General features: G+C 40.4%; 1 protein-coding gene across 12 annotated transcripts in view; it reads right to left on the bottom strand.

The window, feature by feature from the left end:
• Positions 1–13,253, bottom strand: part of PIKFYVE (phosphoinositide kinase, FYVE-type zinc finger containing) — a 76,463-nt gene that overhangs the window by 49,965 nt on the left and 13,245 nt on the right. For all 12 annotated transcript variants that reach the window (XM_046657951.1, XM_046657952.1, XM_046657953.1 and 9 more), the window contains 4 exons: positions 12,186–12,393; positions 10,348–10,437; positions 1,732–1,870; positions 274–431 (listed from right to left, as the gene is read on the bottom strand). In XM_046657951.1, coding sequence (XP_046513907.1) covers positions 274–431; positions 1,732–1,870; positions 10,348–10,437; positions 12,186–12,393 — 595 coding nt within the window. The remainder of the gene's footprint in view (positions 1–273; positions 432–1,731; positions 1,871–10,347; positions 10,438–12,185; positions 12,394–13,253) is intronic.

Below are 13,253 nucleotides of genomic sequence, written 5' to 3'. Positions count from 1 at the left end.
GGAATTACCACACAGTTTTCTTTAATAAATAAGGTATATTATTTAATAAATAATAAATAAATAAACCGTGACCCCATCTGGCTCCTTGCATCTATTCTCCACTGGTTAAAACCCAGAAGGAGGAGGGTTGAGTAATTAGTACCCCAAATACCAAATGCAGAAAACAAACAGCACCCTATTCACAAAGAAATATGCTCCCCTTATGTCTACAATGACGCATCCTCATTAAAAATAAAGTAACAACACCCAACAGTCTTTCTAAGATCACACTACCTTGTGGCAATGTGCCCATTTCGGATTAGCCAGTTGACTAACTCCTTCCCTACGATGCAGTTGGGATGTGTCCTCAGCCAGTAGCGGTGATCCTGAAACTCCATTCCACTACTGTGATGGCAGATTTTCTTCCACAGGTCTTTTAACTGGACGCTGTCCTGAAAGTACATTATGAGCAAGTAACTACTCCTGGGAAGGGTGCCATGTACTCTCAGATTATTTCCTGTGGTTTTTACATTCATAAAAGGAAATTCAATTCAGATGCCTTTCTTGTATCTCAGTTACATGATTTAACAGAAATGACATGTGCATGGGCAACAGCTTGAACTCAGCTCACTAATTCCAAATGTAACTTTTCCTCTTGAAAACCAACTATCCCAAATAATTTTTTCAGTCAATGGCACATATCATCAGTCTCTTAGGTGCCTAAGTACAAAGTTTCACACTCCCGTTTGGAGAGGGGCAAGGGAGAGAGCAGTCACCACACTAATCTACCGGAACTGCTTCTGTTGGCCTTCGCTCCACCAGGCTCCCACCCTTCTCACCCAGATGCAACCGCCTGGTGCCTCCTCCTAGAGAAATGCCTTCAGTGGGTCACTCCCTGCTCAAAAAACCTTCCAACGTTACTCAGCGCCTGCAGGTTCAAATCTAAGCTTGTAGAGACTGAATTCACACCTTCCACAAGGTAGCCCCAAATACCTTTCCAATCTCAATGCCCACAGAGTCCAACTTAATCTCCCCCCAACCGTTCCAGTTAATAAATCCTGCCCGGGTCCATGGAAAGCGGCACACTTCTTCTTGCCTCTCTGCCTGTCCTAAGACCTGCTGTCCTCACTGCTGGCCCAAATCTGCTCCATCCTCCAATGTCCAGCTCAGGCCTCTCAGCATAGAGCCTTCCGGCTCCCTCACCACTAATGACATTTCTATTTTATTATTAAAGTTTCACTTCTTTTACTATTAAGGCCCTGCCCACCGACCTCATTTCTGCCTTGTGAGTCGTAAGCTTGGGGACAGAAGCCGTATCTTCCACTTCTTTGAGTCACTCTTGGGATTGAACATGGTATTTTACACATAAACTCAATAAACAACTGATTACTGTCTCATATAAACATATAGTATTAAATGTCTCAAAAGTATTCTGCATGTATAAGAAACATGCTTCAAAGTTTAAACAGCAATCTGGGACCTAACCCAAAGTTAAGCTCTCCTCTTATGGAGGCACCTGAATTCTGATCTTGCCAGATGAAAGCTGTCAAGAAAACATTAAAACAATACATGAGCATGGAATGCCTGACCAATTTCTCAGGTGATCCTAATAAAAACTTAAGCTAATTATTTCCTCTATTAATTTATATGCTAACTGGTTATTTCACCTGTGTGTTTCTTAAAAAAAAATCAGTACGCTGAACATTCTTTATGCTCAAAACTGGCAATGGGTCAAAGACACTGGACCAGTACCAGAAGAATTTTGCGTTCATCCTCTGTGGTCTCTGTCCTCACGTACGTTCGGTTGGCCTGGGGACTGACAGATGTCTCATATGAAGGTACCAGGGGAGAACCAGATCGATCCAGTGAGAGGTTGGTAATGCTGGCTGACCTGGAAATAAAAACAAAAAGTGAAAAGACAGTCATAAATTCTTCATCAGTAAACAGAATTACAGTGAGAATTCATTTTTAAATAAATGCTTACTTGCCAATGTTAAGGGTACTTTTAAAAGAAGTTACAATGGTTATGTATGATACTATCCCTAGGGGAAGCTGGGAGAAGACTATCCAGAAATTCTCTGTACTATATGCCCAACTTCTACTCTAAAATTATTTTAGAGGCCGGCCCGGTGGCACAGCAGTTAAGTGTGCATGTTCCGCTTCAGCAGCCCGGGCTTTGCCAGCTCAGATCCCGGGTACGGACATGGCACCACTTGAGAAGCCAGGCTGTGGCAGGCATCCTACATATAAAGTAGAGGAAGATGGGCATGGATGTTAGCTCAGGGCCAGCCTTCCTCAGCAAAAAGAGGAGGATTGGTGGCAGATGTTAGCTCAGGGCTAATCTTCCTCAAAATAAATAAATAAATAAATAAAATTATTTCAAAATATGTTTAAAAGAAAGCTGTTACAGAAAGATTATAGGAAAACAACTACAGATGTAGTTCGTATATCAGTAATATTTCAAAGGAAATAGATAAAAACTCTTCCAGTTAAAATGATGAAAATTAGGGTGTGCTTTTTTAGTTGACAAATATAAGGAATCACAGACAATGCAGAAATAATCTTACAAATCAGTGACGGGAAACCATGGCCCACAGGCCAGACAGTGTTTACATAACCAGTGGATGAACAATGCTTTTGTTAGCTAAACACCTATATGTTCTGGTGATGGGAAACACCAACTTTGACCCCAACTAAGTAAAATGTTATTGCCCCAAAAAAGAACTCCTTCCTTCTCATTAGATCTATATTAAAAATATTGTCCTCTATTATTATTATATTTTGAATTTAATCAATAAAAAAATTAGCAGAAATTCGTTTCCTCTCTTGTTATATAAGTAGTGGCATAATATCCTTAATTTGCCTCTTGGTACAGTTGCCAGATAATAATTTGTAAGGGGAATATCAATAGCACCAAGCAAGCTTTTATTTTCAAAAAAATTTTAGCTATAAATTTAGTTAGCTTCTACTTAGAAAAAATGAAACCCAACTTTAGCTTTTATATAAAGGATAAATAGCAGAAGCATCTGTGACATGTTAGCTACTACACAACCCACTCAGTAGGGCCATGTATGTATGATTTAATCCACACAGCATCCAATGGAGCAGGCACTGCCAAGTCCATTCTACAGATAAAGAAATCAAGAATCAGAGACGAAGTACCTTGTCTAAGGCAATTCAGCTAATAAATAACAGGGCTGCCATTCAAAATCAGGTCTCAACTGAAAACTACGCTCTCGCCAGCATAAAGATAAAGATACTTCTAGAATAATTTATGAAATTATTCACACGATTGTAACAGGTTTAGTGGAGTCATTCTTAATAGTTAACGAGAAACCACCAATATGAAATAAATATAGTCTATAAGCAAGAGTTTTTAAATAACCAGTTATTCATTTCTTGGCATATTCTTTCAGTGAAAAGTTGCCAGTATATCTTATTCAACTAGTTAAAGTCTCTTTTCCAATGTGTATTTGCATTATCCATGCAGTGTGCTTCTCTAACATTCTAAGCACCCCTGCACATATTCTGATACAGTGGACACAAGTCAAAGAACTTCAGTCAATTTTGTTGTCCATGTTGTAATAAGTAGTCAAGAGTGGTAAGAATGTTGACCAAAATTTTATTTAAAGCTAGTACTCAAAGAGGAAATTATATCTTTCCTAAAGACTCAAGTTCATCTGAGCATTCATTCAAAGCACAGGGAGATGCACTGTGAATGCACACAGCCATCTCCGAATTGGTGCACATGCCAACGGGACTCCTGCCACTGTCCCATCCTTTAGAAAATGTCTCTTGACTCCACATCCGTTTGCTGCATTTCCCTTCTTCACTTTACAGCAAAACTTCTGTCTCCACTTCTCCTTCCATTCTCTCTTGAACCCTGAACACCCACTGAAATTGCCTATTCAGATTACCAATGTTATTGTTATGGCTGGTGGTCAGTTCTCGCTCCTCTTCTTACTGGCCACATCAGCAGGTAACTCCCCCCTCCTTGAAAGACTTTCCTCAATTGGCTACCAAGACAACACACTCTCCTGGGCTTCCTCTCACCTCATCACTTGTCTCTCCTTCTCAGTCTCCTTTTCTGGTTCCTCTTTATTTCCTCACTTGCCCCAGTCACTCTTCTGATCTCCACCCAGGTTCATAGCTTTAAATACCATCCACATGATGACAACACCCAGGTTTCCATCTCCAGCTTGTACCTCTCTCCTGAACTCCACACCCATATATCCAACTGTCTAAATGACACCTCACTTGATGTAAGAAGGTATCTCAAATTCAACACGAACAAAATCAAACTGTTCCTCCCACCCTTCTCCACCTCAATCAATGGCAATTCCATCCTTCCAATGTTCGGGCCAAAAACCTGAGTCATCTTTCACATTCCATTGGTTAGCATATCCTGTTAGCTCTACAATCAAAACATATCCAGCATCTGACCACTTCTCATCCACCCCACTTCTACTGCTCTAAGTCACTTCTCTTGCCTGGATTCTTGCACCAGCTTTTTTTTTTTTTTTTTTTCCAAGGAAGACTAGCCCTGAGCTAACATCTGCCAATCCTCCTCTTTTCTTTCTGCTGAGAAAGACTGGCCCTGAGCTAACATCTGTGCCCATCTTCCCCCACTTTATATGTGGGACACCTACCGTAGCATGGCTTGCCAAGTGGTGCCATGTCCGCACCCAGGATTCGAACTGACGGACCCCGGGCTGCCAAAGTGGAATGTGCGCACTTAACCACTGGGCCAGCCCCTTGCAACAGCTTTCTAAATGAGTATCACAGGAAAATCCCCTCAGGCTTTTGGCAGGAAGAGGGGTAAATGAACTATTTTGAAACAGCCAGAGCATTCTCTTCCTAATACGTCTGCCCTCAAGAGCAACTATTTACAGAGCCTAACCAGCTGGGGTTATATCACAAACTAACCTCCTGGTGGAGGAGAATACCCAACTCCAACTGCTGCCTTCCATGGAGGAAGGGAAATACACAAGCCCAGTGCCCTCCAGCCATCCTGTCCCACCTGAGACGGAAGTACTGAGAGATACTTGTCAAGGTCACAGAGGTGCAGGCTCACTAGAGACTGAGATTTGACCACAGGATGAAGGGCTGCCCCTCCCTCCACACCTCACCACTGCATTCCTAAAGGCACATGTGCCACAGCTCCTTCCATCAGTACATCACGTCCCCATCAACCAAAAACACAAGCAATACTGAAAGGCAAAAACATAGTCTGAAGAGAATGAACAAGTATCAGAACTAGAGTCAGATACAGCAAGACTGTTGGAATTATCACACCAGGAATTTATAAAAATTATGACTGATATGCTAAGGGCTTTAACAGAAAAAATAGACAACATACAAGACCAGAGAGAGAATGTAAGCAGACAGACAGATGAAAACTCTAAGAATCAAAATGAAATGCTAGAGACCAAAAATACTGTAACAGAAATGACAAACACCTCTGACAGGCTCATCCCCAAGCCCAGATGGGCTCACCGGTGAATTCTATCAAACATTTAAGGACGGAATTATACCAAGTCTCTACAATCTCTTTCAAAAGATAAACGCAGAGGGAATACTTTCTACCTCATTCTTACAAGGTCAGCATCACCCTAATACTAAAACCAGACAGAGACATTACAAGAAAACAAAACTAGAGACCAACATCTCTCATAAACACAGATGGAAAACTCCTCAACAAAATTTTAGCAATCCAATCCAACAACGTATAAAAATAATTATACACCAAAACCAAGTGGGATTTACCCCAGGTATGAAAGGCTGGTTTAAGATTTGAAAATTGGGGCCAGCTCGGTGGCACAGCGGTTAAGTTCGCACATTCCACTTCTCGGCGGCCCGGGGTTCACCGGTTCGGATCCCACGTGCAGACATGGCACTGCTTGGCAAAAGCCATGCTGTGGTAGGCGTCCCATATATAAAATGGACGAAGTTGGGCACAGATGTTAGCTCAGGGCCAGTCTTCCTCAGCAAAAGAGGATTGGCAGTAGTTAGCTCAGGGCTAATCTTCCTCAAAAAAAAAAAAAAAAAGATTTGAAAATCAATTAATGTAATCCATCACACCAACGGGCTACGGAAGAAAAATTACATGATCGTATCAAGAGATGCAGAAAAAGCATTTGACAAAATCCAACAACCATCATGATAAAAACTCTCAGTAAATTAGGATTAGAGGGGAACTTCCTGAACTTGATAAAGAACATCTACAAAAAACCTACAACTAACCTAATGCTTGATGAGAAACTCAAAGCTTTCCCACTAAGATCAGGAATATGCAAGGATGTCCCATCTCACCACTGCCTTTCAACATTATACCAGAAGTTCTAGCTAATGCAGCAAGGCAAGAAAAGGAAACAAAAGGGATACAGATGGGGCAGGAAGAAATAAAACTGTCTTTGTTTGCAGATGGCATGATCACCTACAAAAAAATTCCAAAGAATTGACAAAAAAAAAACTTGCTAGAACTAATAAGCAATTATAGCAAGGTTGCAGGATACAAAGTTAATGTACAAAAGGCAATCACTTTCCTATATACCAGCAATGAACAACTGAAATTTAAAATTGAAACACATTACCATTTACATTATCATCCAAAAAACTGAAATACTTAGGCATAAATCTAACAGAGTATGTATAAGATCTATATGAGGAAACTACAAAACTCTGATCAAAGATATCAAAGAAAAACTAAATAAATGGAGAGATATTTCACATTCATGGATAGCAAGATGCAACAGTGTCAAGGTGTCAGTTCTTCCCAAATTGATCTATAGATTCAACACAATCCCAATCAAAATCCCAGCAAGTTATTTTGTGGATACTGACAAATTGATTCTAAAGTTTATATGGAGAAGCAAAAGCCCTAGAATAGCCAACACAATATTGAAGGAGAGAACAAAGTCAGAGAACCGAGACAACCCAACTTTAAGACATACAATGAAGCTACAGTAACCAAGACAGTGTGGTACTGGGGAAAGAAGAGACAAACAGATCAATGGAAGAGAACAGAAAGCCCAGAAAGAGACCCACATAAACATAATCAAACGATCTTTGACAAAGGAGCACAGACAATACAATGGAGCAAAGACAGTCTTTTCAACAAACAGTGCCGAAACAATTGGACATCCACATGCAAAAAAGTGAATCTAGACACAGACTTTGCACTCTTCATAAAAAAATAACTCAAATGTATCACAGACCTAAATGTAAAACATAAAACTCTAAAACTCCCAGAAGACAACACAGGAGAAAATCTCAATAACCTTGTACGATGACTTTTTAGATACAGCATCAAAGACACAATGCATGAAAGAACTAATTGATAAGCTGCAATTCTTTAAAATTAAAAATTTCTGCTCCGTGAAAGACAGTATCAAGAGAATTACAAGACAAGCCACACACTGGGAGAAAATATTTGCAAAAGACACATCTGGTAAAGGACTTACCCAAAACATACAAAGAACTCTTAAAACTCAACAGTAAGAAAGCAAACAGGGCCAGCCCAGTGGCGCAGCAATTAAGTGCACAGGTTCCACTTCTTGGCGGCCCGGGGTTCACCAGTTCAGATCCCGGGTGCGGACACGGCACCGCTTGGCACGCCATGCTGTGGTAGGCGTCCCACATATAAAGTAGAGGAAGATGGGCACGGATGTTAGCTCAGGGCCAGGCTTCCTCAGCAAAAAGAGGAGGACTGGCAGTAGTTAGCTCAGGGCTAATCGTCCTCAAAAAAAAAAACAAACAAAAAAAAGAAAGCAAACAGCCTGATTTTAAAATGAGCCAAAATCTAAACAGACGTCTCACCAAAGAAGATATATAGATGGCAAGGAAGCAAAGGAAAAGATGTTTGAAATCAAATGTCATTAGGGAACTGAAAATTAAAACAACGAGATACCACTATACATCTACGAGAATGGCCAAAATCCAGATCATTGACAACACCAAATGCTGATGAGGATGTGGAACAAGAGGAACTCATTCCTTGCTGGTGGGAATGCAAAATGGTACAGCCACTTTGGAAGACAGTCTGGTGGTTTCTTACAAAACTAAACACACTCTTAACCATACGATCCAGTAGTCACACTCCTTAGTACTTACTCATATGAACTGCAAACATGTCTACAGGAAAACTTGCACATATGTTTCTAGCAGCCTTATTCTAACTGCCAAAACTTGGAAGCAATCCAGATGTACTTCAGAAGAGGAGTAGATAAATAAACTGTGGCACATCCAGACAAGGGAATAGTATTCAGTGCTAAAAAGAAGGGAGCTATCAAGCCAGAACAGACATGGAGAAAATTGAGATGCATATTACCAAGTGAAAGACACCAACCAGAAAAGGTCATATATGGTACAATTCCAACTATGACATTCTGGAAAAGGCAAACCATGGAGACTGTAAGATGATCAATGGTTGCCATGCATTGGGGGGGAGAGAGGGATTAATAAGCAGAGCACAGAGGCTTATTAAGGTGGTGAAACAACTCTGTACTGTACTACTATGGTGAATACGTGTCATCCAATTACTCAAACCCATAGAATGTGCACCACCAAGAGTGAACCCTGATATAAACTATGAGCTTTGGGTGACAATGATGTTTCAGTGCAGTTCATCAACTGTAACATACATACCTCTCTGGTACAGGGATGCTGATAGAGGGAGGAGTGTGGGGGGGAGGGTGGATACATGAAAAATCTCTGTACTTTCTGCTCAATTTTGCTATGCACCTAAAAGTGCACTACAAAATGAAGTTTATTAATTTTTTTAAAAAAAGGAAAGGATGATGATGTCTGCAACTTACTCTCAAATGGTTCAGGAAAAAAAGTGCTAAATAAAAAGTTATGAAGCAAGTGGGCAAAATGTAAATTAGTGAAAATTTATTTTACTATTCTTGCAAATTTTTTGCAAGCTGGAAATTTTTTCAAAATAATTAAAAATTTTGAAACATAAAAAAAAGTAAAACTCTCCAATAGCTTCCCATCTCACTCCAAGTAAATGACAAAGTCCTTAGAATTAAGTGTGAGAAGGCTCCACTCCAAGCGCCTGGCCCTGTCACCCCGGGCCAGGTGTCTCCCCTCTCAGGAATCTCTGTTCCCCGTTCCTTGCTAAACCCTTCCACATGATGTCCACATAGCCCATCCCCTCACACCCTTCAGGTCTTTGCTCAAACAATGCTTCTCAGTAAGGTCTGTTTGACGTTCCAGTCTCCACCCCTGTTCCTTACGGTTCCTTATACTTTAAGTTTCTGTCTGTCTGATTCACTGCTGTACTCAAAGTAGCTAGTCTGTAGGTACTTAATAATTACTTGTCTAAAGAATAAACTGAAAGTACATTAAACCACGGTGGTTCAGATGTCTAGTTCTTCAGGTTTACCACCGCTCATTCACCACATACGGATGTAGCAATGAAAGCATGTTCAGTGGGATGTGTAAACGTCAGTAAGAGTCAAGTAAGGTGAAAAGGGAGAAGGAAGTGTGCAGGTATAGAATGATTATTTCAAGAAATACTATTTTCAAGGAAGTTGGGCTGAGAAGAAATTGAGAACATAGGTAAGCAGAGGTGAAACAAAAAGGAGGGGTTTGTGTTTATTTTTTTTTAAGTCTGCTTTTTGGTGAGGAAGATTGGCTCTGAGCTAACACCTGTTGCCAAGTTTCCTTTTTTTCCTCCCCAAAGCCCCAGTATATAGTTGCGTATCCTAGCTATTAAGTCATTCTAGTTCTTCTATGTGGGAGTGGGATGCTGCCAAAGCATGGCTTGATGAGCTGTGTTTAGGTCCGAGCCCAGGATTCAAACTGGCGAATCCCAGGCCACAGGAGCAGTGTACCACTCAGCCATGGGGCCGGCCCCTGTGTGTTTGCTTTTAACAGGTGACCCATGTTTGTTTAAATACTGATAGTAAGGAGACAGCAGAGAGAGGCCGAGGATATATAACATCAATAGGGTAACCGACAAAAATTGGAATGGGATGGGATCCAGAATACAAATAGAGAATCCAAGGTAGAAAAGAGAAAAAGGGTAAGCTAGAAATGTAATCAGGTGGGTAAGTGGTGGTAAGAGCTAAGGACGTCCCCATCTGTTGTCTCCTCTTTGCTATGGGACAGAAAGTGGGGTCACTGCTAAGCTGCAAGCGAGCAGAGGGTGAAGGTTCCAAATGTGCAGCCAGCGGAGAAGAGACAGAGGGACTGAGAGAATGCAAGCAACGGCCGACTGCAGGAGGAAGTGCGAGTTTAATCCAGCCTTCAGAGCTAAGCCAGTGCTCAACAATCAATCCCACCCACTTCTCTCTGTTCTTCTCCACACTATGAAAAAAAGAAAAATCAGACACACGAGAGAGTTTCCACTGGGCAGTTTACCTATTTCGAGCAGGAGATTTCCCAGCGTCCTCTTGAACAGATACAAGTCTTGTTGAAAGAGCAGTATTTGAGGAGTCTGGATGAATCAAACTATAAAGAAAATAGGAAAATACTGGGGTGATTTGGGACAGTTACAAGCAAATCCTATTTCAAAGAAGTGCTTTAACATTTAAAAGCAGATTATTTTTCCCTGCAATGAGATTATGGGTCACTTTTACTTTCTTTCTCTAGTTAAGGTAGAAATAGGATGGTTTTTATCTTAAGTATATCAAACGCTAAAAGACTGATACAGAGTTTACTAAATACGTGGAATGCCAATAAAATAGTAAAATTGGTTAAATGAGTGACTTACAGAACTCCTTCTCACATCATATATACAAGACTGAAGTGATTTGGGGGGAAAATCCTGAGTTCAAACATTTCACTCTCAGTCCCCATAACTCACTGGAATAGCACCACAGAGTCAGGCAAACTGGGGCCCAAGTGCAGACTCTCTGCCTCTTACTAGCTGTGTGCCCCTGGGCACAGTACTTAATCCCTCTGAGCCAGCATCCACATTTGTCAAAAGGAGAAAGCAGAGCCTCCTGCAGAAATATGACGACTAAAAGAGAATGGACATTAAACAACTAGCACAGAACCTAGAATTGTTCTGCCTTTGACATCTAACCTACATCTCTCAGAAAGCTTTCAAACCTGGTTTGTCTGACTAAATCACACTGGCCAGTTCTGGGCTCATACAACAGGGCCAGGCACAACTAAAAGGCATTGCTAACTAAAGTAAGCAAAAACTGAGGAATGTACTTTTTTGTTTGTTTTACTAAATGTAGAATCAGTCTTTAAAATTTATAAAATATATGTAAGGTATAAAGAATGACGATGCCACAAACACCAATGCACCCATCGAGCCATTTAAAAAGAACATGACCACTGACTTAAGAGTGCCTGTGCTGCCCGCCCAATTCCACTCTCCTCCCTGCCCTCAAGGGAGACGCTCCTGTCCATTTTATATCCATTTAAGTTCACCATGCTTGCACCCCAGGCAGTGTACTTGTTCTGTATACTTTTGAACTTTATATATACATAGAATAATCACTGGATATACTCCACATTATGTCCCTGAGATTCAAACATGTTGAATGGAGCTGTAATTCATTCATTTTTTACTTCTATTTAAATTCACGGTTATATACTAACTCCTCACTCCCGTAAGGGGAAACTGGGAAAATATTTTTCAGAAAGATGTTAGTTAAAACTCTAAGCACTTTAACATGGCTAGATTTGGTATTACACATAAGAAAATTATCAACCTAAAGAAAACAATCAAAAACTGATGAACTTAGGATTCTAATTCAACCAATCTAGGTAACTTCCAAGAACGAGTTAGTATCATTCTCCACCAGCAGGCAGTGAAGCACATTTAGACACATGGAAAAACATGAAATCTTCCTTGGGAAGGAAAAAAAACCCAATTTCATTTACAAATATTATGAATACAAATCTTAAGAGCATCCTCCTTCTCAAGGCTACATTAGAAATTATGAATCTCAATAATTTCTGATGCCTATTCAACAAATATTATCAAGATCACATGTATGCCCTACACTGTTGTTGGTGCCAGGAATTATACAGTGAATTGTAGAGCTAATTCTAATTAGTCAACAGCACCACTCTTCATAAACACCTTCTGTGATCCTTCTGGAGGCAAGCCAAGGAAAAAGGAGAAAACAGTGAATTTGGAGGAAACAATTAGAGAAGTTAAATGTTAACTAAAAGCACTGATGTCACAAAACTATCAATGTTTCTCAAATATAAATAAAATTATATTTAGGTGACAGTACCTTTGCCAGGCAAAATCATCCTCTAAAAAGATGTTCCGGCTGGCTTTCCTACTCCCAACAGGTGTTCGGGGTTCACTCGGATCAAGTACAGACACAGAGGAAGCAGAATCTGAAAGAGCATTCAAGTCTTCCCCAATGGAATTACTGTCTGTGGAATGAGCATAACTTAAGGCTATTTTTCTACAGTATGTGCAAGCTCGGAGGTCCCCTAGGAGAGAAAAACAAAGTAAAGGATAACAGTGACATGTTACTAAACAGAACATATTAAACCCTTGGGTTAATAGTTAATCTAACAACAGAGAAATGTCTTCAAGTAAAGACTACCAAAAAAGACATTTAAAAAGTGAAATAGGGGCCAGCCCGGTGGTGCAGCAGTTGGGTACGCACATGCCGCTTCAGTGGCCCAGGGTTTGTGGGTTCGGATCCCAGGTGCAGGCATGGCACTGCTTGGCAAGCCACACTGTGGTAGGCGTCCCACATATAGAGTAGAGGAAGATGGGCACGGATGTTAACTCAGGGCCAGTCTTCCTCAGCAAAAAGAGGAGGATTGGCAGCAGATGTTAGCTCATGGCTGATCTTCCTCAAAAAAAAAAAAAAGTGAAATAATCTTGTTAGCTCTGTTATATATATTAAAAAACCTTCATTATGATACACATTCATTCAGGTATCCAAATTACCTCAAATATTTATAATGAATTAAGAAAATATGACTCAATGTACTAGAAAACTCCACTAAAAGAGTATTTTTCAAAGTTCTAAAAGTGAAATAAGGCATCTATCAGAGTGAGCAGATTCAAGAAAAAGATTTTTATTAGAGTATTTAAACCAATACAAATAGAAACAACATATTTTCCCTAGGCAACAAGTAAGCAGGAAAAACGCTATTTAGGTCTTGATTGTGAAGCCTTGCGGAGTCCCCTCCACAATGGGGGTGGGGGGCACAGTTTAAAAACTACTAGAAAATGGGCTTACGGACAATATGAAATATAGGGGGAAACTATAAAAGAAATTCTTTTTTTTTTTTGAGGAAGATTAGCCCTGAGTTAACTGCTGCCAATCCTCCTTTTT

The sequence above is a fragment of the Equus quagga genome, chromosome 4, assembly GCF_021613505.1.
Source record: "Equus quagga isolate Etosha38 chromosome 4, UCLA_HA_Equagga_1.0, whole genome shotgun sequence".
NCBI lineage: Eukaryota > Metazoa > Chordata > Mammalia > Perissodactyla > Equidae > Equus > Equus quagga.
This window is presented reverse-complemented; position numbering and strand designations above follow the sequence as displayed.